At 36.8% G+C, this 26,221-nt stretch overlaps 1 protein-coding gene across 5 annotated transcripts in view; it reads right to left on the bottom strand.

Annotated features, from left to right (window-relative positions):
- Window positions 1–285: 285 nt before the first annotated feature.
- GGNBP2 (gametogenetin binding protein 2) overlaps window positions 286–26,221 on the bottom strand; it is a 31,048-nt gene continuing 5,112 nt past the window's right edge. For 2 of the 5 annotated variants that reach the window (XM_029212007.1, XM_029212006.1), the window contains 12 exons: window positions 23,235–23,315; window positions 21,418–21,671; window positions 19,261–19,359; window positions 14,422–14,535; window positions 8,453–8,662; window positions 7,244–7,418; window positions 5,896–6,090; window positions 3,769–3,916; window positions 3,294–3,419; window positions 3,063–3,211; window positions 1,963–2,211; window positions 286–929 (listed from right to left, as the gene is read on the bottom strand). In XM_029212007.1, coding sequence (XP_029067840.1) covers window positions 726–929; window positions 1,963–2,211; window positions 3,063–3,211; window positions 3,294–3,419; window positions 3,769–3,916; window positions 5,896–6,090; window positions 7,244–7,418; window positions 8,453–8,662; window positions 14,422–14,535; window positions 19,261–19,359; window positions 21,418–21,671; window positions 23,235–23,315 — 2,004 coding nt within the window. In that variant the 3' untranslated portion in view covers window positions 286–725. The remainder of the gene's footprint in view (window positions 930–1,962; window positions 2,212–3,062; window positions 3,212–3,293; window positions 3,420–3,768; window positions 3,917–5,895; window positions 6,091–7,243; window positions 7,419–8,452; window positions 8,663–14,421; window positions 14,536–19,260; window positions 19,360–21,417; window positions 21,672–23,234; window positions 23,316–26,221) is intronic. The other 3 variants (XM_029212008.1, XM_029212009.1, XM_029212011.1) reach the window with 3 other exon arrangements.

Genomic DNA, 26,221 nt, shown 5'->3' with positions numbered 1-26,221 from the left:
ATCAGGGAACTTTATTAATAACAGCAATTAAAAGTCTCATGAGGAAGTAAAATGCTAGCCAGTATTTAAAGGTATCACAGCAAACTTATTCTTTCAAAACAGAAGCCTGGAAACTGCTTTTCTCCGTTGTCAACTCTGATGAAGGGAAGAATTTGTCTTCAGCAATCTGTATCTCTCTCCTCATTTGCTCCTCATCCTCTCTAACATCAACACTGGCCAAGTACCAAGACCACAGGTGGCAAATTAAAATACTGCCACACATTAAGCAGAAACATGTACACCAAATTTTACTATGCGTATTAATAAATATTCTTTATTTTAAATTTTGCACATTGCGCTTTAACATTACATCCAAACATTTCGCAAGTGGATGTCTACTTTGTAAAACCATATATTCAGCTCATTGTCATTTCTGTACAGAAGTATAAGTACAACATTACTTTTTGCCACTAAGTTGCTTTTTAGTAAGTCTCACAGGAAGAGAAACATTTAATGAAAAGGGATGGCTTAAATCATACGGCAGGCCTGCGCAGCCACACAACTAAAGACACAAGCCTGAAGAAAGAACAAACTAAGGAGGTTACCTCCACCGTCTCCCAAAACAAGAAAGAATCACATTGATTTAAGATAAAATTCTGCCATAAGTCACTAAGAGTTTTTTTTGAAAGAGAAGGCGCAGTAGTCATCTTGAGTGTTTCAATGAAAGACAGAGCTATTTTATTTATTTAATTTGCTCCAGCTGTTGTCAACCAACCACTACAAATGGGGCTCTTGTGATCATTTAAGCGGCAGTATTTATTAAATTTCTCCTTCAGATGCTGTCGGTATTGTTCTCTATTGCTGTAGAAAGACTGGTTATTAGCCATAAATGACTGTATTTCATCTTGTGAGATAAAGATTTCCTCATCTGAAGTACATTCAGACTCATCCTGCAAATTAAAGCAGTAGTTAAGACTATGACTTAAATTAAGAATGCAAAATGCTATGGTGATGGAGGACAGAGAAAAATTAAAGCAGTCTAACCTTTAGTTTAATTGGAATGTTTACAGGATAAGCATAATGTCATTCTGTCTTAGAAAGTACTAAGTAAGAATAAAAGGCAGCTCAACTTGGTTTAAAACTCTGGATCTGTAATTTGTCCTAGAAGCCTACAAGCAGACTCCCAACACACTTCAGCCTTCAAAAGTGATTAGGGATGGTTACAAATAGCTACCAAACTTTAAATAACCTGACTTATCTCTGGCTGGTTCTATGTTGAAACTTTTATCTCTACACATTAAGTAAAATATAACCTTTTTTAAACTCATGAAATACATAGCATCACCATTAAACTTTACAACCATATAAAAAAGAAAAAACCTAATATTCTAAAGGATTTGGTTCCCTTGGGATCCCATAATGACTACAGAAAAGATACCACCCTTCTCCCTCTTTGCCCCTCCTCCAAGTCCCACACAAACTATGCACTGGGTCACTTGCAATCAGGTATAATTCATCTAAAGTATCAAGAATTGGAGTCAGTAATAAAAGATTTTCCAGGTTCAGTTATATGCTTTTATCCTACATGACACCTAAAGGAAGTAGCCTAGAAAGTGGGCTCTAGTTCAGATTCTATATTCTTTCCTGGTCTGGAAGGGTAGCTACCATAAATTGCCACTCAGAAAGGCAGTTTGCTTATAATAACCCTCGTCAAGGAGTCAGACTCCTGGACATAATGCTAACTCTATCCCCGTCTCCCAAGTAATCTTTTCTACCTCTGAGACAAAGGAAGACGAGGAAATGTGCTCCAGAGTAGTTAAGTGGTAGAGCAGGAATGAAGTCACCAAAAAATAATGAAATACTGCCCTTAACTGCTTAAAAGCCTCCTGCCATTCCCAACATTAAACCCTCAAATACGTTCCCTCCCACATCTACCCCGTGAACAATCAGTTATCCACAAAAAGATAATCATGGCTTACTTACAAGGAGTTCAACTAAGCTCTTGGCACCTTTTCCGGAATCAGGACCAAACGACGTTTCTGTATGTTCTGCAAACTGTGGTACATTTTTCCTATGCTCAAACCAAGACAGTGGCTGCCCACCCTTTTCAGAGGTGCAACAGCTTTCAGGATGTGTATCTTTGGTCTTGTCACGGTGAAACACTGTGTGCACGGTATTTCCTGAGGCCTCTCGATTACCTGGATCTGTAATACAGCTTCCAAGCTTTTGGATCTGAAACCACAGAAAAAGGACTTCTCAGGTAACAAGGCAGGGAATAATAGCAATTACTATTTTTTAAAGAAAAAAAGTACCCTGAGAGTGTGTTAAGATTTTAGCAGGAACACTGAATAACAGCAACAGCTGGCAGTTACTAGGCATTTACTGCACACCAAACACTATGCTAACCCACCAATATAATTTCACTTCATCTTCACAGAGCCTAATCTCACAGGGACTATTATCTACATTTCACAGATGGGAAAACAGATCAGGCAAACTGCTCAAGATTACAGAGCTAAGGGGCTTCCCTGATGGCGCAGTGGTTAAGAATCCACCTGCCAGTGCAGGGACACGGGTTTGAGCCCTGCTCTGGGAAGATCCCACATGCCACGGGGCAACTAAGACCGTGTGCCACAACTACTGAGCCTGCGCTCTAGAGCCCGTGAACCACAGCTACCGAAGCCCATGCACGCAGACCCCATGGTCAGCAACAAAGAGAAGCCACCACAATGAGACGCCCGCGCAGTGCAACAAGGAGTAGCCCCCGCTCACCGCAACTAGAGAAAGCCCGCGCATAGCAACGAAGAGCCAATGCAGCCAAAAATAAATAAATAAAATTTTAAAAAAAGATTACAGAGCTAAAAGATTAAAAACTATTATGAAAAGAATTGGATTTATGACTCACATCGACTGTTGGACAAATGACCACATCAGACATACACATGCATATAAATTCACAAGATGAGCAACCAATGGAACTGCATAGGTACTCATTCTTAAAAAAAATCCTAGCAGCTAAGCTGCACACTTTCCACTCCAAGGAAAAGAACAAAGGTTTAAGGATTCCAGGTTATGACACTTACATGTTCATCACATTTCAACATCTTGCTTTTCTTTTTCTTCTTTTTATTTTTTCCTTTGGTGGTGTTCTCTTCAGAATTTGCCCAACATTCAACACAACTATCGCCATCATCCTCTTTATCTTCACAGTGATGGACACAGGAGTCATCACCTGCAGAAATCAATAATCTCTTATTTGGGTGTTTAAATCAGCCATGTAGCAGAAATAATTGGGAAGCTTAATCTGAACCTACCGTGTTCGTCATGATTACAAATGCCTTCAGTGCAGGCAACGTCCGAACCCTCCCGAGAACCAGTTTCACTCCCTTCCATGCTAGATGAATATCCACAATCACTACCATTACAGTGTGGCGATAAGCCTGAGAATAAATCAAGTGAGAGTTACAATTAACATGCCAATAAATATATTAAGACAAAGAATGAACCAACTGGGGACCACAGAAAAATTTCAAAATTGATGGCTTACTGAAAGTAAAAAGTGCATTAAATAATGAAAATATGATTGGAACTTTACAATTTTTTATTTTGTTATTATTTAACAAATCAAACACCATAAAGAAAAAGGAATACTAAGTGTCTGACTAAATTTTATGATATTCTTAGGGCTGTAAAGCAGTTCCTAAGTTCTAGGTTACAGGATCTCTAAAAGCTCTTATATTTAAAAAAAAAAAAGAATAAAGAGTTAATTTTTTAAAACTATTTACTTACCTTTCTTTATTTTAGGAGACCCCAAAAGATTGCCACTGCTAGGACAGGTACATGATGTATTTTCATTGGTAACAATTACTTCTACACAACTATTACCATCTTCAGTGCTGCCACAGGCTTTGCAGCTGTTTTCTATGAAGTCTGTTTCCTTTAAGGATCAATATTAAGAGATAGTAAAAAGCTTTACCTCCATAATGGCTATATTTTAATTTTCTTAACCTAAGATAGGAGTTACAAGGTTAAAAATTGAAAAATATTATTCTCATGAAAAATCACTAATTCATTTCAAGACCAAGAGCCAACAAAAGTAAGTTAAGACTTAATGGTATCAGGGAAGTCTAGGAGAGCTATTCTCAAAGTGCAGTCTGCTAACCCCAGGTCAAAACCATTCCCTAGGTCAAAACCATTTTCATCATAACACTGACATGTGATTTGCCTTTTTCATTGTCTTGACACTTACACTGATAATATAAAAGCAATGGTGGGAAAAGTTTCTTTAGCACAAACCAAGGCAGAGGCAACCAAGTATGTACTAACAGTCACCGTATTCTTCACTTGTCAAGCACTCTCATCAGGAAATAAATAGATAAAACGATATTTCACTTATGAATGTCTTTGATGAAGCAGTAAAAATGCGAATTTTATTAAATATGAACTCATGGCGTAGAGGTCTTTTTATTACTCTGTGATAAATGGGAAGAATGCTTAAAGCACTTTTGATGCATACCAATGTATAATAGTTGTCTCAAGTAAAAGTACTTGTGCAACTGTTTAAGTTGCAAGCTAAACTAGCTGCTTTTTCCTGGAACATCAATTTCACTTAAAAGAAAGAATAAGAGACAAATTATGGTTATTCAGACTTGGATATTTAAAAGACATTTTCTCAAAAATGAATGAAATCAGCCTATCTCTTCAAGGAAAAAAATGGACAGTCAATGATACAATTCAGACTTTCAAACTACAATCAGAATTTTGAAAACTTGCATACACAAGCACAATGATCTTGAAGCTTCCCAATACTTAAAAGACCTTTCTGATCAGATGAGTAGTGGTTTTAAGATGATTATATGATATTATATAATGAATGTCAGTATCTGGAAAGATCTGCATAACTCAGTGAACCATTATCTTTCAAATGACCAATGCATGATGTTACAGAATCATGCATAAATAAAATCTATTCAAAGTGCCAAGACAGACCAATGGGTTTTAATTTAAAAGTATGAAAAGGTCACTGATAAGGTGTCAGGTTCCACATTGCAACTAATCTTTAAGAAACTACCACCTGTCAAGTTATAATGCCAAAGAAGAATATCCACAACTATCTGAAAAGGTTTATATTAAAATACTCCTCCCTTTTCCTACTATATATATCTGGGCGAAGTCAGACTTTCTTCACATGCTATAACCAAGCAACATATGCTAACAGACTGAATGAGAATTTACCTGATTCCTTTTAAGCCAAATATTAAAGAGATTTACAAAAATATAAATTAATGCCACCCTTCTCAAATTTTTCTAGTTATTTAAAAAAAAATGTTCATTTTAACATATAGTGGGCTTATTATTTTTAAAAGAATAATAAATAACTTTAAATTTGTCCATTTTAATTTCTAATACACTAAATGCTGATAAGTATAACCCACATAAACAAAAGCTCACTGGGCTCCCTAATTTTTAAGAATGCAAAGAAGGGAATTCCCTGGCGGTCCAGTGGTTGGGACTCCACACTTCCAATGCAGGGGGCATGGGTTCGATCCCTGGTAGGGGAATTAGGATCCCGCATGCTGCGTGGCACGGCCAAAAAAACAAAAACAAAACAAAACAGAAAAATGCAAAGGCGTCCTGAGACTGAAAGTTGAGAACTGCTCTAGGTCATGCATGGAGTTAACTTTTCACATTTGGACTATGATCTAGCAGAATACTAAGGTCATGTAATAAGTTAACTAGCCAACATTGTCTCTAGAAAACAAACACACGACATTAAAGATTTTGGTTTATACAGATTAGAGTAAGAAAAAAAGCCAATAAAGAAGCCAAAGGAGCCACATTCTGGGAAAGCACAGTAAAAGTGCTGAAATCTAGAAATAAGCTATATATTTATGAGTCAATATCAAGAAATACTACCTTCTCTTGGCTTACTTCCTTTTCATCTGCTGTTTGTAAGGGAGTAGGAATATCACATACACATTTATTTTTTCGTCTATTCTTCCGTTTTTGGCGCTTCTTTTCTTGCTTGAGTTCTCTTACTCGTTCCTCCTCTGAAAATTCTTCACAAAGTTGTTCCAATCGACTGATACCCTGTACTTTTTCCACAGTCATCTATTATAAAACAAAGCTGAGACTGAATACTGGCCCAAACTTCCCTTTATTTTCCATGGAAATTCTCACTTGTTAATTTTAAATGATATCACACACATAGAAACTGGTATTTCATGCTGCAATTTTGTCAGGTTAGTTTTCTCATTGTATGAAGAAATGGATGAATATTTACTTTGCTGTGTCTTGTCAGGCAGTCCCCACAAAGAATTTTAAATTTTAATACCTTAAATGATGACAGTCTTAAAATCTACTCAGGAAATGAATATACAACTAATTCCTACGGGAAAGGTAGACTTACACATACTCCAATTTCAAACCAGAAATATTCTAGTTTCAAATTTCAGAATTTTAACACAGCAAAGTAAATATTCATCTATTTCTTCATACAATGAGAAGACTAACCTGATTAAATGATCTAGTTTCTGAAGACACAAACATTCGAAGAGAAAAGGAATAAGAAATCTGTTCAGCAAAAACTAGCACAAACCTCCTCAGACTCCCCAGAAGAGTGTTTAAAGTTCACGGATGGGCTTTTGAAAAAGGGTTTATAGCTTTCGTACCATTTTCAAAAAGGACTGGTGACCAGTTAAAGAGTTACAACCATGCCCTAGAATATAACAAAATATTCACTAGCCAAAACGTTATGTTCTACAGAGTATAACTGAAAATAATGTTACCAAATGACAAACATGAAACCCAATACCAGCATTATAAAGAGCCTTCAGTGTGCTTCTAAAAAGTAGCTCTTATATCATGGCATTCAGACACCATTTACTCCATATGATTGGAAAGAAGCAGGCAAACTGGGACTCATTAAATGTTTCTAATTTTGATGCTTATTTTTGGGTTGCTTTTAACTTGTCAACAGTTATGTTTCATAGCAGCTTCTCATTAAATAATCATCAATTTCAGTTTTCTACTTTCAGAATGTCTAAAAATCAAGGCTGGCAGAGGAACAGGATTAAAAAACAAAGAAAAAAATCCATAAACAACTTCTAAATTTCAGTTCCCCAGCAAACTCCTCTCCTAACCCCCCAAAAGCCATGACCAGTAGATCACAGCTAAGGCAAGGTAAGAGTGGTGATTAACATTAAGATTCAGTCCAATAACTTAACTAAGCAATCTGGACACTGAAGCAGTCCACTGTTCTTACCTCAAAACTCTTGCGTAAAGCATCAACACCAAGATAGAAAAGCATCTGCCACGTCTGCTCTTCTGCCCGTAGTTTTTGCCAGATTCGATGCAGTCTTTCATAAAGATGAATTCCCAAGCAGGTCAGAACTTCTTCTTGAGCTATATCTATTGTCTTAGCATGCCTTTCTCTTCTCCTATAAAGGAGAATAAATCACACATATTTCCTAATACCCTTAAGCTGAAACAGTAAAAGATGGATAACACCTGTGCAAGTTCAGGTTTTAAACACAGTCTGCATGCCTAGTAACAAACTAATAACAAGATAGTTATACATTCAAACTCAATGTATATATAAATACACGAGCTCACATGTATAAAACCAATGAGAAATACACATGCAGGTAGAACTCAGCCTTAATATTGCTAAACATAAGGTAATTCAGGAACTGGCCCTAAAGAGATGTTTTCTGGAGCACAGAGAAGTCATCATATGTTAAGTGTCCAGCTCAAGTAGGCATGACAGTTCATCTTCCAATTACCGCAAATGCCTGTTTGGTTTTTGTTCTTTTTTTTGAGGAGAAAGACAATACCACCAAAGTGGTTCAATCATGGGCAAAAGTCCTCTAGGCCAGTCTTCAGTAGAAGTGTTCATGAACTTCAGTGATCAAAGGAGTGTTTGTATTCTGAATGCCTAGCAGAAAGTAGGCACTCAAATGAGAGTTGATACACAAAACACAAGGGGAGGTGGGTTCAATTTATTGTGAATAACTTTTTTGATTTTCTTTTTACAACAAAGCCAGAGATAAAATTTTAGCTTCCTATATAATTTAGTAATAATATACACAGTTCATGAATTACATTCAATGAAGTATTTCTTAACCCCCTGCTGCAAAGATCTCACTTCCTATGCAAAAACCATCATTATAAACAAAATTTAAACATGGAAATGCATGGATGGAGGGGGAAAAAAATCCCTTCTAATCATTTTCAAATGAAAATGATAAGCTATAATAATGAAAGCCAAAAAAAGCCTGCCTACTTCAAGCAACAAGGAGAAGACAACTGATCGACATTTTCTCCCTGTTTTTACTCAGTCAACTAAACGCATATTTTAAAGAAAGCAAAATCTTTACAGGCACACTGTAATTTATACATATATCATATGTACTGAGGCAGAAGGATAAAATGAAGCAAAGCGCTAGATAGCCCATTCTAGCAAATTACATACTCATACCCTCCTGCGAACTCTGGCTCAGCACGACCCAAAAGATGTGCAATGAAGTCTGTCTCACAGCAAACATGTATGTGTCGCTCATGTGGACAGCACCGCAAGCCTTCATAAAGTGCAGCACAGTAGCCCTTCTCTTTGCTGCAATCAAGTTCACCAATAAGGATATTGTATGCTCGGAGGACTTTATTTTTGCAGTCAGTGCAAAACCTGTTGAAAAGAAAAACCTCAAAATTAAGAACTGGCTGTGTAATTATTTCATGAGGTATATAACAGTGTACTAAACAATGACACTCCCCTCCCATATAGAGCATTAAAAAAAGCCTCCATACACACATTGAAAACATACACATATAAGGTAAATACACATTTAGGGATTACATGGGTATAGCTAGATCTCCATTTGCAAATGCTTTTTAAACTAGAGAAACACATGGGCCTAAAAGAATGAGGCAGATAAATACCTGTTAGTGCATAAAATACATGGCCAGAAAATATTAGTTGCCAAGGACTAGCTTATCTTCACTTCAAGAGCTATTTGTGCAGGTCAGAAAATAAAACAACAGAGGCTACCAACCAATGACTCTAGGATCCCTCTCCTTTCAGCCTCTGAAGATAGTTGGTATCTTCAGCCAGTTAACCTTGATTCAAATTTTTACATTTTAATACATCACTAGCTAAGTATGTGGGGTGGGAAGGGCAAGAAGAATGGGAAAGTGGTACATGTAATTTTTACTTTACTGGTAATTTCCAAAATGTCAAATTCTTTCCTCCAAAAGAAAATGCATGTTTCTCAACACTCAGTCATAATATAGACAACATATGTGTAGAAATGTGGTTTAAACTTGACTGTACAAAATGTGGTAAAAGTACAGAAGAGCATGTGAATGTAGAAAAGTTTTCTTTTAGAAACCATTTTTTTTAAAAATACAACTTTATAAACAATTGAAAATAACTCACAAATAATAGAATTATGACTACGACCGAGCAATTTACAGAGAAGTAACTTAAGGTGGTGGGCAATATATTCCACTATAAAGAGCATCAATAGTAATCAAAGAAATGCAAATAAAATCAACAGTAACATATCATATACATATAATTCACTATTCAATCAGAAAGAAAAAAGAATAAAGCCTGGTTTCTTTATTTTTGAATTCCTGAAATAAGGAAGAATTCGGTCTGGCGAAAAAGGCAGGCTCACAATCTTCATAACTCTGAGAAGATCAGCTGTGGTGGAATGAGGAAATTTTGCTCTCTTTGATTTAGATTCATCTACCCACATGAGCTCATCTATTCCCATAGCTTCAGTCAACATGTCTGACTCTCGACTCTACAGCTCTGCTCAAGTCTCTGTCCTTGCCTGAGGACCAGACCCATATAGAAAAAATGGGCAGCAACACAGATGTCCAAAAGGCAACACATTAAATTTGTTGTCCAAAACCAAGGGCAACACGGTTCCCTTATGTTCCCTTCCATCTGTGTTAAGAAATCACCATTCAATATGGGGATATATGTATACATATAGCTGATTAACTTTGTTATAAAGCAGAAACTAACACACCATTGTAAAGCAATTATACTCCAATAAAGATGTTAAAAAATAAATAAATAAAATAAAATGCAATACAAAAAAAAGAAATCACCATTCACACAGTCACCCAGGATGAAACCTCAGTTAATTCCAACTCCTCCGTAGGTCCTGCTTTTAGGGGTGGAGACAACTGGTATCAATTCTTTCTAAAATTCCCTTGAAGGTCAATTCTTTTCAATTGCCTAGACAGTTTTTAAAAATGCTTAACAGGTTTCCCTGCTTCCACTCTTACTAGCTCTAATGCATCTCTCATACCAAAATAATTTTTTTAAACAAATCTCATTACCTCAATCTCAGCTTAAAAAACTCCCCACTGTTTATGAATAAAGTTCAAACCCATTAAGGCCTTCAATGACTTCTCTTACCCAATCTACTATTTCCAGCCTTATTTCCCAAGATTCACCTCTCCCTTCATGGCCCCTCTACTCTACCCCGCCCCCCTATACACACCAGATATATAATGGACTTTTTTTTTTTTTTTTAATTGAAGTACAGTTGACTTACAATGTTGTGTTAGCTTCTGGTGTACAGCAAAGTGATTCAGATATATAAATATATATATATTCTTTTTCATATTATTTTCCATTATGGTTTATTACAGAATATTGAATATTGTTCCCTGTGCTAGACAGTAGGACCTTGTTTATCTATTTTATATATAGTAGTTTGTATCTGCTAATCCCAAACTCCCAATTTATCCCTCCTCTATTCCCTTCACCCTTCGGTAACCATAAATTTGTCTACGTCTGTGAGCCTGTTTCTGTTTTCTACGTCTGTGAGCCTGTTTCTGTTCTGTAAATGTTTCACTGTATCATATTTTAGATTCCACATACAAGTGATATCATATGGTATTTGTCTTTCTGACTTACTTCACTTAGTATGATAATCTCTAGGTCCATCCATGTTGCTGCAAATGGCGTTATTTCATTCTTTTCTATGACTGAGTAGTAGTCCACTGTGTGCGTGCATGCGTGTGTGGGTGTGTGTGCATGCACGCACACAGGAAAGTTGAATTCTAGTTATGGGAATTGCAGAAGGCTTCTTTAAGGATGGACGTGAAATGAAATGAATATATGTTAAAACAGAAGCTCTAAGCCCATTTTGTAAACAGAGGCAATAATGTTGACAAGTAAAGTTAAATCATTATGTTTCACTAATGCTTAAAAAATAGACACATAAATATACAAAAATTAACTCAAAATGGGTTAAAGACCTAAACATTAAGACCTGAAACTATAAAAGCCCTAGAAGAAAACATAATAATGGAATAGATGATGGTTTCTTGGATATGGCATCAAAAGCAAAAATAGACAAATGAGACTATATCAAACTTAAAAACTTCTGTGTAGCAAAGGAAACAATGAATAGAGTGAAGGACAACCTATGGAATGGAGAAATATTTACAAACCATATACTGGATAAGGGGTTAACATCCAGAATAAATAAAGAACTCTTACAACTCAATAACAAAACAAACAAAAAAAGAACCTGATTAAAAAATGGACAAAGGACATGAATAGACATTTCTCCAAAGAAGATATACAAATAACTAATAAGCATATGACAAAATGCTCAACATCACTAATCATCAGGGAAATGCAAATCAAAATCACACAATATCACCTCAAACCCACTGTATGGCCACTATCAAAAAATTAGAAAATAACAAGTGTTGGCAAGGATCTGGAGAAACTGGAACCCTTGCACACTGTTGATGGGATTGTAAAATGGTGCTGCCAGCATGGCAAATATTATATTGGGTTGGCCAAAAAGTTCGTTTGGGTTTTTCCGTGACATTGTACAGAAAAACCAGAATGAACCTTTTGGCCAATCCAATAGTATAGCATTTCTTCAAAAAATTAAACAGAGCTATCATATAATCAAGCAATCCTAGTTCTGGGAATATATACAAAAGAATTAAAAACAGGATCTCGAAGAGCTTTTTGCACACACTCATGTTCACTGCAGCACTGTTCACAATAGCCAAGATGTGGGAACAACCTAAATGTCCACTGACAGGTGAATGTGGTGTATACATACAATGGAACATTATTCATCCTCAAAAAGAAGAAAATTCTGTCATCTGTTACAACATGGATGAACCTTATGGACATTATGCTAAGTGAAATAAGTCAGACACAAAAAGACAAATACTGCATGATTCCACTCACGTGAGTTATAAAGTAACTGAACTGAAAGTAACCAAAAAACAGAATGGTGGCTTGCAGTGGGTGAGGGGAGGGGTAAATGAGGAGTTATTGTTCAATGGATGTGGTATAGCTTCAGTCATGCTACATGAAAAAATTCTAGAGATCCACTGTACAACAATGAGCAAATAGTTAACAATACTGTACTGAACACTTAAAAACTGTTAAGAGGGCAAGTATAAGTTATGTTTTTTTATCACAATTAAAAAAAATCTTCCCCTTGGTGGGAGAAATGGTCACGGACACAGAAATAAAAATACTTCCACGTTTTCAAGCTATAATGTAAGTTTAGATTTTTGAGTAAATAAATGATTAAATGTCATACAGTACCAATAATGAAACTTGAAATATTTTCCCCATATCTTACTGCTTTAAATCCTCAGTCTAATATGTTTGTACGTAATCATAAGTAACCTAAGTAAACAGCAATTTAAAAATTTATATGTAAGCCACAAGAATGAAAGTGATTTTTCCTGTTTTCAAAAGTAACCTTGCACACAAATTTAAAAAACATTTTCTTAATTCAGAGGTTTCAGTTTCCTAACACCTCATTTCTAATAATGTACTATCATAAAATTTAACTGGCTAAATAGTGTTATAAAATCTTTATTATAAAAGTGCTCAGAAAAGTCCCCTAAATAAAGTAGAAGTGCCAAGAAGGTCCATTATTCAGACGTTTAGAAATCATTTTCAACTGACTGTACCTCAAAAACTCAACCTGTACCTAAAACAACTAGATACACAAGATTAACAAGGACTTGCAAATCTGGCATGCAAAGGTTCACTGATGCGCTTACTGTGTGCCAGATACTGTTCTAAGTAAGTCTTATTATGTATCATCAATCCTCACGACAAATTTAATCTTACAATAAATCCTATTAAGACCATTTCTATCATTATTTTTGTCTTAAAAAAGAAAAACACTGAGGCACAGAAAAGGAACTTGTACAAAGTTATAATCAGTAGAACCCAGATTCAATGCAATCTCCCTTAATTGCTCTCTTAATTGTACTTCTCCCCTCATCCTTAACATATTTATAAAATGGACTCCACCTTTCTTATAAATTACTGCCCCCTAAACACAGGAAATATCTAAAACCAATATAGGAAATTCCAAAACATTAGCTATAGTAACTAGTAATTTATCACCCAAAAAAGCTATCTTTTGGGGACCAATTCATATTGAATACAAGGATCAATTCATATTGAAAGAGAAAGGAATCTATAACAGACCTATACATTTATGTTTTACGGTTAAAAATCCCCCTCCCAAACTCCAAATAATTGACATATTCTCTACTCTCTTGGGTATAATCAACTAAGGCAAAAAACAAGAAAGTTTGTAATTCTAAAAAAAAAAAACACTTAATAAACTTAGTATGCAGGTAAAGTCATTAGCTCATTGCCATATAAACATCAGTCTTGATAATGCCAGTTTTTATTATTTACACATTTTCTAGAAGTATCCCCAAAGTAATTGCGTATATCTCTCCCAAAGTCAAAGAACACACAACTACAAACCCAACATGTGACAAATTTATATGAAAACAGTACAACTCCCCCCCAAGAACGCCATCTCTAGATGGCTCCCTTACCAGTTTCCTTTCCTACTGCACTCTCCCTCCCTATGAATTTCCAAATGTTAATGACACTTAGAAAATTCCTTTGTAAAGTAGTATTCTAAACAGAAAAATCTGAAGTTACTTTTATAGTACAGGAAGCACATGAATTCCAACTCTATTTTTAGGTCTTGACAATTAAAGAAAAATAATTCAAAATATTACTAAGTAAAAGCTGCTATTTTACCTTTAATTTTGAAAAATGACATCATGAAATGCTTCTATCATAAAAACAAGGAGTACTAGAATTTCCACAGTGATTAAGTACACTTTACTTGATTTACAGTTATTGTGCGTTTCTTGAAAGGCTGGCCTGGAGCCAACAGGTAGAAATTACAAAAAATGGAAATGCTGGCCTAACACAAGTCAGCCAACACTGAGAGTCATCCTATAAAGGAACTGCCTACCCTAACATTAAACTCCGCCTCATGTCAGGTATTAACGGGAAGGCTGGAGTACTATTATGTGAAGAAGGTCAGTGACAGGTCAGTCTGGAAAACTGACAGCTAAGGCGCCTTCCAACTACACCATGATGATCTTTGGACTTACCTGTGTTTTCGCAGATACGTTTCTAGTGTTTCCAAAAGACAACTAGAGTCAATTAAAACTACTTCATCCCTGCATTCTTGGGACATTAGTTCCCATACGTCCATCCAACAACCTCTGCAGAAAGAATCAAATCTTAGTGAGAAGAAGAAATATACAAGGGTAAAACATTTTAAAAAGGTGAGTAAAGGATTGCTTGATTTTACCTGGCTGTTCCCTGGAAAGGTCCATAATGGAAAATGATCCTACACTTGCTGTCCTTCCTGTGGTCTTCACTACTTCTCTTATATGTACTTAACTTCTCTGAACTGAAACTGCTACTGCTCCCTTCACTGTAGTACAGTACAGTACAAAGCTTAGTGACACTGAGATAATCTGAAGAAATAATTTCTATAGTCTAAATTAAAATCATGAACTCTTTAATACATTAAGATATTAGTACGATAAGTTTGCAAATTTGTATATAATTACATATTTAACCATATTAAAATGTTACTTAGACAGGTGCTCATATCTTTATACAAAAACTTCTGCTCAACTATTAAGTTTACCTGATATAATTTAACAACATTTACACTTATCAAGATAGTAACTGGTTAAAATACTAAGCATTTTATGAGCAAATCTACTTGGAATGTTTTAAAGTCAAAAGGGCTGAAAAAAAATAAAATATTTTCACCTATAAACATGGATCAATCTTCCACAAATTGAAAATACTAAAAAGTGTTGATCTACTTAATGTGATTTTATAGCTAGCCCATGGCAACAAAATTCTTATCTACCTCCACATTTACAAGTAACTGGGAAAGTCACAGATTAATCTAATTATAGTAAATAAATTTTTATTTTTACTAAAATAAAGATAGCATACTAAGATGAACACTTTACACAGCCTAAATTAGTAGTAAGTACTATACAAATAATTTTTTGAAAACTTACTAAAAACTTCCCAGACTCTCCCTCCCCCACAGGTTGCAATGTGGCACTGGTCATGCATTTTGCTTGGTTGCAGATGTGCATTCCAAGAGAAATATGTTTCTGTATTCCATTCAATGATAGTCTTCTTGATTTTTCATGATTCTGAACAACTGGCTCCTGCCTGTTCTTCTGCAGGGTCTCACTACAGTCCTAGAAATTCATTACCTGGGATGCTTGAGATGGAAAAACTTCTGAGTCTTTACTTAACCTACTCTATATACCTAAATAAGTATTTCTCAACCCCCTGCCCACCCTATAAGGTCATACGTACAATTCAGCTCCCTACTCCCATCTCACAAGGGCTCAGGCCAAGGATCAATGTTCCTTATTCTTGAAACAAAAACCTCAACTCCTGCTCTGCCCTGCATCTTATATCCTTCTATTCTCATCTCCCAAATTTGCAATTTTCTATGCCTGAGTGATCCATAATCTAAAACTGAGTAACTCTCAAACTCAAGTTCTCATTATTGAGGAAAAGGTTCATGAAATCAGAGCTGGGGAATGATTATTATACCATCAGAATGTGAAAGCATTATTCTAAAAAAAGCTTGAAAAAACATTCTACAGCTCAAATCAAGATTTTATCCATAATCTCTCCAGACCAAATGTCTTTATATCACTCCTTCCTTTCAAGATCAAGCTCTCTAAAAAAGGAAGTCTTTTCACTTCTTGTTCTACTCCCACACCTTCCACTCACAGTTTAACCCATTACAGCCTTGCATTGCATGCACTTTTCTACCCATGCTGATCTAGATTGTTTCCATTCAACCACAGATCTGCTCATCAAAATCACCAATTATCTCAGTGTTGCTATATCCAACAGACACTTTTGGGTCCTTGATAACTCAGCAACCTTCAACACAGCTTACCAACCACCGCCCGCCCCCCGCCGCCCCACACTCTTTTCCCTTGGCTTCCTCCTACCTCTCTGGCAATTCTTTCTCGAGTTTCTTTAGGCTTATTCTTTCTACCATTAAACTGAATTCCTCAGCATTCTTTTCTACTACTCTACTCTTCCTCTAGGTGATCTTATACAGTTGAACAACATGAGGCTGAATTGCGCAGGTCCACTTATGCACGGATTTTTTTCAGTAGTAAATACCACAGTACTACACAATTTGCAGTTCGTGGAATCTGAGGATATGAAGGAACCATGTATACAAAGGGCCAACTAGAAGTTACACAAATTTTCCATTGCGTGCAGGGTCGGTGCTCCTAACCCCTGCACTGTTCCAGTCAACTGTAGGGACTTCCCTGGTGGTCCAGTGGTTAAGAATCTGCTTTCCAATGCAGGGGATGCGGGTTCGATCCCTGGTCGGAGAACTAAGATTCCCACATGCTGCAAGGCAACTAAGCCCGCGCACCACAACTACTGAGCCCAGGCGCTCTGAAGCCTGCGTGCTGCAACGAAGATCCCACATGCCCCAACGAAGATCCCACGCGCCGCAACCAAGACCCGACGCAGCCAAAGAAATAAATTAATTTTTTTAAAAAGGAGTCAACTGTATATCATTCATCAGCTACAGGCCTACAACTCTGGCCTAGACCTTTCTTTCAGACCTTGCACTTACTCCCAGACAGACAATAACTTGGGTTTACTTGCATGAATGTGAGAATACTCTCAAGAAAACTGAACTAGATTGTTACTACTGATTAGGCTAAAAGCTAATTAACTGTATTACACTTTCCCCTGAAGAAAATCTAGAGAGAGAAAGGGGGGAGCAACACAGGGAAAATATAAAAAGAAAAGTCACAGTAGCATAGAATGGCAGTGACCATCCAAAGTGGAGGAGAAGTCTTGGCTAAGCAGACTAAACTCTCTGGCCTGCTATCTACATGGCTTGTGGGAATAACTGAAGCTACCTTAGGAGGTGTTGCTTAACTAACTCCACTCACACTGACTGCATAACTCAGCAAACAACCTTGCAAAACATTTGTCTTCCCATGTGGTGGGGCTAGAGCTGAAGCAGGATGTGAAGTCTGTGGAGGACTGTTTTTTGTTTTTAAGCTGAAATATAGGAAAACATAGCTGTACGTCAATTTAATAAAAGTAGATAACTGATGAAGCAGTCAGAGAGAAAAAGAGAAGAGGTGGAATCCGGAGCAAAAGTGGAAGGACTGGTCTTTGAAGGAAGGTGGCAATGAGCACAGATGTTTAAGATGTTGGGGTAGCTGTTGCTTTTCAGCTCCTCAATGAAGAATATTCATAACAAAAACACAGAAGGCAGCCTTTGTATTATATCATACTACTCTGTTGCTTTAGTCAACAGGTTATTCAGAAAAGGTTACTGTCTAATGAGAAAATTAGAATGGATTCTGCATTCAGAAAGTCAGGAATTCTTTAAAGATATTGGTAAATCAGGTATATGAAATAATTATCCTTAGATAAGCACTTTAGGTCGTGTAGAGCTTTACTGGGTTCAGAGCTCTCACACTTAGAAATCATATAATGTGTGGTTCTTGTTTAGATCTTGATTCTAACAAATCAGTGTAAGAAGACACTTTTAGAGAGAGTTGGGGGAATCTGAATATGAACTGGGTATTAGATTATTATAGTTAAAAGTTTTGTTAGGTGTTACAATGGCACTGTCATGAAAGAAAATATCACTGCATTCAGAGATGAATGTGGAAATATGTAGTAGTAAAATAACATGATGCCTGGAACTTGCTTTAAAATACTTCAGCAGGGCTTGCCTGGTGGCGCAGTGGTTGAGAGTCCGCCTGCTGATGCAGGGGACACGGGTTCGTGCCCCGGTCTGGGAAGATCCCACATGCCGCGGAGCGGCTGGGCCCGTGAGCCACGGCCACTGAGCCTGTGTGTCCGGAGCCTGTGCTCCGCAACGGGAGAGGCCACGGCAGTGAGAGGCCCACGTACCGAGGGGAAAAAAAAAAAAAAAAACCTTCAGCAAAGGAAAAGGTGAACAAATGAAATAAATGTGGCAAATCTTGATAACTACTGAGTCTGGGTGAAGGTATTTGGGGGTAAGAGGGTCCTTGTATAGTCTCTCTACTTTTCTATGTGTTTGACAGTTTTCATAATAAAAGTTTAAAAACTTTTTTCTTCCTGAGTATAGAAAAAAAAAAGGATTATTAACTATTTACACACCACCACCTGGTCATCTAGGTCTTTTTACCAGAGCGGAAAATGTCAATTTAACAATGGTGTCAACACTACTAATGAGATATCCAAAATAAACTAATTTTTAAAATTAATTCAGAAGTATAGTTTTACATCATCTCATTCTCTCCCCAAACAAAAGTTACTTCTTAGAAACTCTCTTCAAATTCCACTGCTTCTCCTTACCACCCCCAACTCCAAGCAATTTTGAAGGGGCAACTGTGACACTGTGCTAGGAGATGGGGGCAGAAGCAGCCTTGGACACTGTAGCTCCTAACCAAGAAGAAAACTGCAAGTTAGTTACATAAATTCACATTGCTATAACCGATTCAAGATTTTTTTAAAAATCCTTGATAAATTATTAGGGAGACCTAGAGACAAGGAAGACAAGAAAAATAATTTATACATTATGACTATTACATAGATTAAAAAAACGATACCACGACTTTGAAAAATTTAATATTGGCTACATAAATTTCCACAAAGATCTCAACCTCCTTTCTCTGAAACATATTTAATACAAGGAAAAAAAAAACTTAAAAAAAAAAATCAAACCTATGTAGTCCCAATGCAAAAAGGCCTACAGAACCAGGAGACATTTATTTTGACCAATTAAATGGTTTTTATGTTACAGTGTAAACAATTAATGAAATAAAACTAGCAGGGCTTCTTTTCTTTTTACCAAATGTGATCAACATTTATAATCTTAACACCGACAAAGCATCCTGATAATCATTTCTACTTACCCCAAAGGTTTTGGTTTGTGCGTATCTAAGGAGTGCAACTGACATCTCTTGTTCTTTTTACTTTTTGGAATAGCATCTATCATGTCATTTAGTTTGGACCTAATTAAAAATAAAACATTAAAGGTTTGATTAATATTAACTTTTCTTTAGAATTTTCAAAATCTCTATGCCTTTTAGTGAGAAGTATATTTAAAGTATTAGACACATCACTTACTTTGAAAATTTCTCATCAAACTCTAACCCAAGAGTCAGTACATTTATATTCCCTTTCCATTCCCAGCCTATCGAAACATTGAAGACCTGCCCTATTCAACATACTCTTGCCCCTAGACTACATGTGTCTCATTCATCCCTGCATCTGCATTGTATCTAGCAGTGTGCCTGGCACTCAAATATTTCATGACTGATTGCTACCTGACTCTCAGCCATACTCCCTTGTCCAAACATTAGATGTCTAAACATACACTATCCTTGGGAATTCCCTGGCGGTCCAGTGGTTAGGACTCCGTGCTCTCACTGCTAACAGCCCGGGTTCAATCCCTGGTCGGGGAACTATTATAAAATCCCACAAGCCACGTAGTGCGGCCAAAAAAAAAAAAGGAAACAATAAAAGATACACTATATACACTAAAAAATACACTATAAACAATAAAAGATACAGTATATACACTATCCCTGATGAGGAGCCTTCAACAGAAATTTTATGCAAATATAGAAATACATAAGGCTAACTATCCAAACCCTGCATCCAATCAGCAAAGCTTGTCAACTCTAACTTTTAAATATATTCAGAATCAAATCATGTCTCATCACCTCCACCGTTACTACCCTTGTCCAACTCGCCTCTCTAGCTTAATCAACTGCAACAGCTGGCCTCCCAAATGGTCTCTTTGCTCCTACAGTTTGCCTTTACACACTATGTTTCACTTAGCAGCTGGAGTCATCTTTTCAAAACAAAAATCACATTATGTTATTTCTCGATTCAAAAACCCTCCAAGGCTTCTTTTCTGAGGGAGAGTAAAAATCCAAAGTCTCTCCCACCACCTCAAAGTAGGTTTGGTCTCCAGACCTCTTCTCTTTTCCTATTTACACTTACCCTTTGGTGATCACATCTCATCTCATGGGTTTAAATATACATATAAATACTATATATATGTTGATGACACAAATTTGTATCTCTAGGCCAGAACTCTCTGAACTCTACCTGGACGTCCAACTGCTATCTCAAATTAACACATCCAAAAGTGAGTTCTGCAAAAGTGCTCCTCTCTCCTCCAGGCCTACCCACTTCAGGAAATGGAAACCATCTGTCCTGCTCTTTAGACCCCAAATCTGGGAATCATCCTTGATGCCCTCCTCCATATCCAATCTACCCAAAAATCCTGTTGGCTCATTCCTCAAAATATATCCAGGATCCAACCATTCCTCATTATCTCCGTGGCCACTATACTGGTCACTATTATTTCTTGCATGGACTATATTAAACAAGCCTGTTTCTCCACCCTTCCATGACCCTTCTACTTATTCTCAACACAGAGGTGACAGTAAGCAAAACTTCAAGGGAGACCATGTATTCCTCTGCTCAAAACCTTCCCAAATCTTCCTATCTCAGAGTTAAAAATACAAAAGACCTCAAGATGGCACTCCATAATTAGGCCTTTTAGTACTCCTGTGACCTCATCTTTTATTACCATTCCCTTCATTCATCTGGCTCCAGCCACAATGGCTCCCTTGCTGTTCTTCAAACATTCCAGGAAAACTCCAACCTCTGAACCTTTACACTTGCTGCTCCTTCTTTGCCTTCCCCCAGATATCTACATGGTTCACTCACTTCATTCAAGTCTATATTCAATGTCATTTTATCAGAGAGGCCTTCCCTGACCACTCTCCATATGAATTCTACCCACTCATTGTCTATCTCCCTTACTGGTTTGTCTTTGTAACTTAACATCCTTGACAAATTATGTATTTGTTTACTGCCTGCCTCTCCCCACATGAGAAAAGAAACTTTACAGTCACTGGCACATAGGAGTTACTCAATAAAAGTGTTGAATCTGGACTCAAGCTTTGCCCCAACCAAATTTAGAAAAAAAGCTGCCACTGTCACCAAGTTTAAAAATTTAACAAACTCATTGTTTCCTAATTGATTATACTCACCCATGTACATAAAATAATGTATAAAGCTTCTTTGCATCAGTCATGCAGCTTCGAGTTACAGATAGGACTCCCTTGGGCCCCACAGTCAGGGGTTCAAGGGCAGGATTTCCAGACTCTACAAGCTGGGAAAAGAGGCGCTCCACACTTCGACGACAACCAACACATGGGACAAGCTGAGAAAGTGCGCTCAAGACTTCACGTGATGTCACCACCATGGCAATACTTAGATCTTGCTGCTTAAGCATACTATGTCGCTGAGAGAAGAGGGAAAGAAAAATAGAGTTTGTAAGAAAGACATGAAATGACTCTTTCACCACTCTTTCTGGTTCCTATCCTTGTGCAGTGAGTACAGCCTGGGCAGGGCTTGCCATCTCTATCTGCAACTGAGTCAGTAAGGCAAGGCAGTCGGCCTTGTCCATGCTGTACTGAGTTTGCTCCACAAATCCCCCTGTTCTAGAATCTAGGGTATAAAAAACTCCACTTAGGATGCCAGGGCTATGCAGTATGTGACCCAGCATAGCAAAAAGAAGCCCTGCATGTGGAAATTTAGTGCCTGTCAAATGTGCATTAAGCTTAGTACTCTCACTTAAAATAAAAAATTTCAGAAAGGAAAGAAAGAAAAGAGAAAAGAATAAAGACACAAAGCAGCTTTACCATGTCTTTTTCTCAACCTTTAGCAACATACTACATTTAGCTATACAAGTCAAGTCAGGATAGTGATCATGTAATGCAGCAATTCTCAACCTGGAGGTATGGGCAGGTGTGTCATGGATTAGTGGGAGAGAACAAGGCCTATCTTACCTATGTAGGAGCCTGCAGTAACTAAAATGCTGGTGCATATGAATATTATCTGTTGGTTATGACAAGGAAGAGAAATGACTGAGAACCATAGCTGTAGAGAAATGGGCAAAACTCATAAATAACTTCTACTTAGATGGAGTTATAGTTATACAAGTAATACCTCCAGTTTACAAAAAAAAAAACAGATGAGAAAGTAAGATAACTCCCAAAAAGGATATTCTCACACTTACTATTAACCTTTAATTCAAAGTTTTCTCCAAAAGTTGAAATAGAATTTTGAAATAAAGTAACCATTTATCTTCCTTTATCTTGATCATATATAGTGTATTTACAAAGTATCACACTGTTTAATAATGAAGTAAGACTGGGAGTTTTGGGTTAGTAGATGCAAACTATTACATTTAGAATGGATAAACAACAAGGTCCTACTGTATAGCACAGGGAACTATATTCAATCTCCTGGGATAAACCATAATGCAAAAGGATATAAAGAACATATATATGTGTATAACTGAGTCACTGTGCTGTACAGCAGAAATTAGCACAACATTGTAAATCAACTACACTCCAATAAAAAATTAAATTAAATTAAAAAACAATTAAATAAAAATCAGAAAATTCACTATACAAGATTAATTTTTTTTACTGAACAAAACAATTACTACAGAAAAAAACGAAGTTCTCAATGAAAAGCTGTCTGCCCTACCTTCTAAAAACAGGGAAATTAAATTTAAACTAAATTTAAACTGGTGAAATTAAAGCCTTACAGACATGTAAAATGATAACACACCACCACCAAATCTTTCACATCACAGGTATCTAAATATGCCTGGAACAACAGTAAAAGAAAGCAACTTCACTGCAATCTTAAGACCTAAAGAGTCCTAGGTAAAACAAAATTAATACTTACAGGTAAAATTTTAAATGACTCTTTAAAACACACATACATACACACACACACATGCGCACACGCACACACACACACCATTTAAAACATTAATTTTTAAAACTATTACCTGAATGAACTGCTTTAGTTGTGCACCATTATTTTGATGCCCATCGAGATTTAACACATTGTCAGGAAATTCCATCACCATCTTAATATGCAAAAAAATAAAAATCAATTATTTTATCCTCTTTGAGCACATGATACAGACTATTTTATAGTCTCCTAGGATAGAAATAGAACCCTAAAGCCCAATTTGCTCCCTCCCACTTCCATCAAAAAGTTAAAAAAAAATCCAAGTTACAGTTTCTAAAGCTAGAAATGGTATAGTCATTAAAATCAAGGGCACTGAAGTCAGGCAGACTTGAATTCAAATCCCAGCTCTATCACTTACAATTTATGTCATAATTCTGGGCAAGTTATTTAACCTGATTTTCAGCTTCCTCATTTGTAAAATGAGATTAAATAATAATTTTTCGTATCTCTCATCAAATGGGTTGTGAGGATTAAATTATATTTTAAAATGTTTGTTGCAGTGGCTAATAATAGCATTTAATAAGTGAAATAACCTGATATCTTACGTTAAATATCCTGATATTTTCAGTTATTCCTCAACTACAGAATATAATAAATCTTACCATGTAAATGACTATATAATGACTTCACTACACACACACACACACACACACACACACACACTCAGAATAATACCCAGCACATAGTAAATATTTGCTCTAATCATGAACCGAAAAAAATACACTGAGATATTTATTCAATTATCAAAATTCACTACCAGAGGAAGAGGGATACATAAAGCTTAAGGATGTCACAGGATGTCAGATAATGGGAATTAGTAATCAGCACATTTCACTGATTTGTGACATCACCGAAGTACCTTAGTTATGTACCACTAGAAAAGAGCCATTATAACTGGAAAATGTCACCAAACGAAAGAAGCATACCAATTTCAGAGATGTTAAATGTGAAAAAAAAGTATGCCTTCAAAACAATGAAATAAAGTAACACATTTGTATCTTAACTAAAACACTTAAACATATCAAACATACTGTGCTAGAACAAACTTCTATTTCCAGATGACAAGGGGCACAAACTCCTACACACCCAAAGAGTGAAGTCAGGATAAAGAGACCATTTGAGTCAAAACCAAAAAACTAAAAAACCCCACCCACCTGAATGTGATCTTAAAAAGATTCCTCCCTTCACCAACCAGCACCACAAAGACCTGCTTCTTCAATCAAGTGACCATTCTTTCCCCTCCACATTAGAAATGAGAGCCTAAAAACATGCTTGTTCTAGCAGTAAACTGAGGACTAAACAAGTAAGGCAAATATAAGCAACTGATATAAGACCTTTTCTTTATTAAGAAGGGACTACTGGATATGTGAACTAGAAAGACAAGTGGATACTAAGGATGGACAATGACGCCAACACCAATTCAACAATCCAGAGGACTTCAGTGTATTTCATAGGCTCAAAAACTGCATGTACAATATGACTCAAATTTTTATGTGTATATTTTCTTACAGAAAAAGAAAATACATAATATATTAGATGTGGCTATCTCTAGGTAGTGAAAAGATACATGACTTTTTTCTTTCCCAAATGTATTATAATACACATATACCACTTATTACCGGGGAAAGAGCTACTGTTCCTTGTTTCCAATTCTATATTCATTATACCATGTTCAGAGACATGCTTCCATTTCAATAGCTTTTACTATTCTGGAAGTTTCTTCTTCCATACATACAGACTACATGTCCTTATCTCACAATTTTAGGATCAATTATCCAGTTTTCGGGTTAATCAACTTCTCTCCAGTTTTCCCTCTCAGAGTTGTCCTATCTCCAAAGAGTGGTGGTGATAATAATAAAGACATTTAATGTAGCTTTATGCATACTAGCCATTGCTCTAAACAGTCATATATTAACTTTGCCAACAGTACAAAGTAAAACTGGTCATCTAGTCATCTTAATAATCCTGGTATTAGAAATCCTGACCCATGAAGACTGAAAAAAGAATAGTGCAATTAACTCACATTATGTTTTCTGGAATCACCACATGGTTTGAAACACAAAGAAATTAACTGTCAAGTCATAAAAAAGGTACAGGATAAACTTTTAAAGCCACATAGCTCAACAGAACACTGCAGGTCACTCCACATCTACCATTTAAGCAACTAATACCTTGATTTGCATTTCCACTTGCTTTATACAAATATACACCATTTCACCACATATTAATTGCCACCATAAAAAAAACTGAGACAATTACCTATACTACTTTAAGATCAAAGCTACTCAATTTACCAAATCAAGGTCTCTCCAGTCCAGTTCATAGGTGAAATCCTAAATTGACTCTGTGTAAGTGAATTATTTTTATTCTGATCAACTATATTTTATTGTTTTAATAATTAAAGCAGGGGCTTCCCTGTTGTCGCAGTGGTTAAGAATCTGCCTGCCAATGCAAGGGACACGGGTTCGAGCCCTGGTTCAGGAAGATGCCACATGCCGCAGAGCATCTAAGCCAGTGCGCCACAACTACTGAGCCTGAGCTCTAGAGCCCGTGAGCCACAACTACTGAGCCCACGTGCCACAACTACTGAAGCCTGCGCGTCTAGAGCCCGTGCTCCGCAACAAAGAGAAGCCACCGCAATGAGAAGCCCGCGCACCGCAACGAAGAGTAGCCCCCACTCACCGCAACTAGAGAAAGCCCGCGCACAGCAACGAAGACCCAACACAGCCAAAAATAAATAAATTTATAGGAAAAAAAAAATTAAAGCAGAGGTCAAAGAATACACCTAACATACTGAGACCTACCAGCTGACCTTTAAAATATATATGTATGGGGCTTCCCTGGTGGTGCAGTGGTTGCGAGTCCGCCTGCTGATGCAGGGGACACGGGTTTGTGCCCCGGTCTGGGAAGATCCCACATGCCGCGGAGCGGCTGGGCCTGTGAGCCATGGCTGCTGGGCCTGGGCATCTGGAGCCTGTGCTCCGCAACGGGAGAGGCCACAACAGTGAGAGGCCCGTACAC

The sequence above is a fragment of the Monodon monoceros genome, unplaced genomic scaffold (genome assembly GCF_005190385.1).
Source record: "Monodon monoceros isolate NGI ecotype Baffin Bay Population unplaced genomic scaffold, NGI_Narwhal_1 Super_Scaffold_9, whole genome shotgun sequence".
Taxonomy (NCBI): domain Eukaryota; kingdom Metazoa; phylum Chordata; class Mammalia; order Artiodactyla; family Monodontidae; genus Monodon; species Monodon monoceros.
Note: the sequence above shows the minus strand (reverse complement) of the source record. Positions and strands in the feature narration are given on the sequence as shown.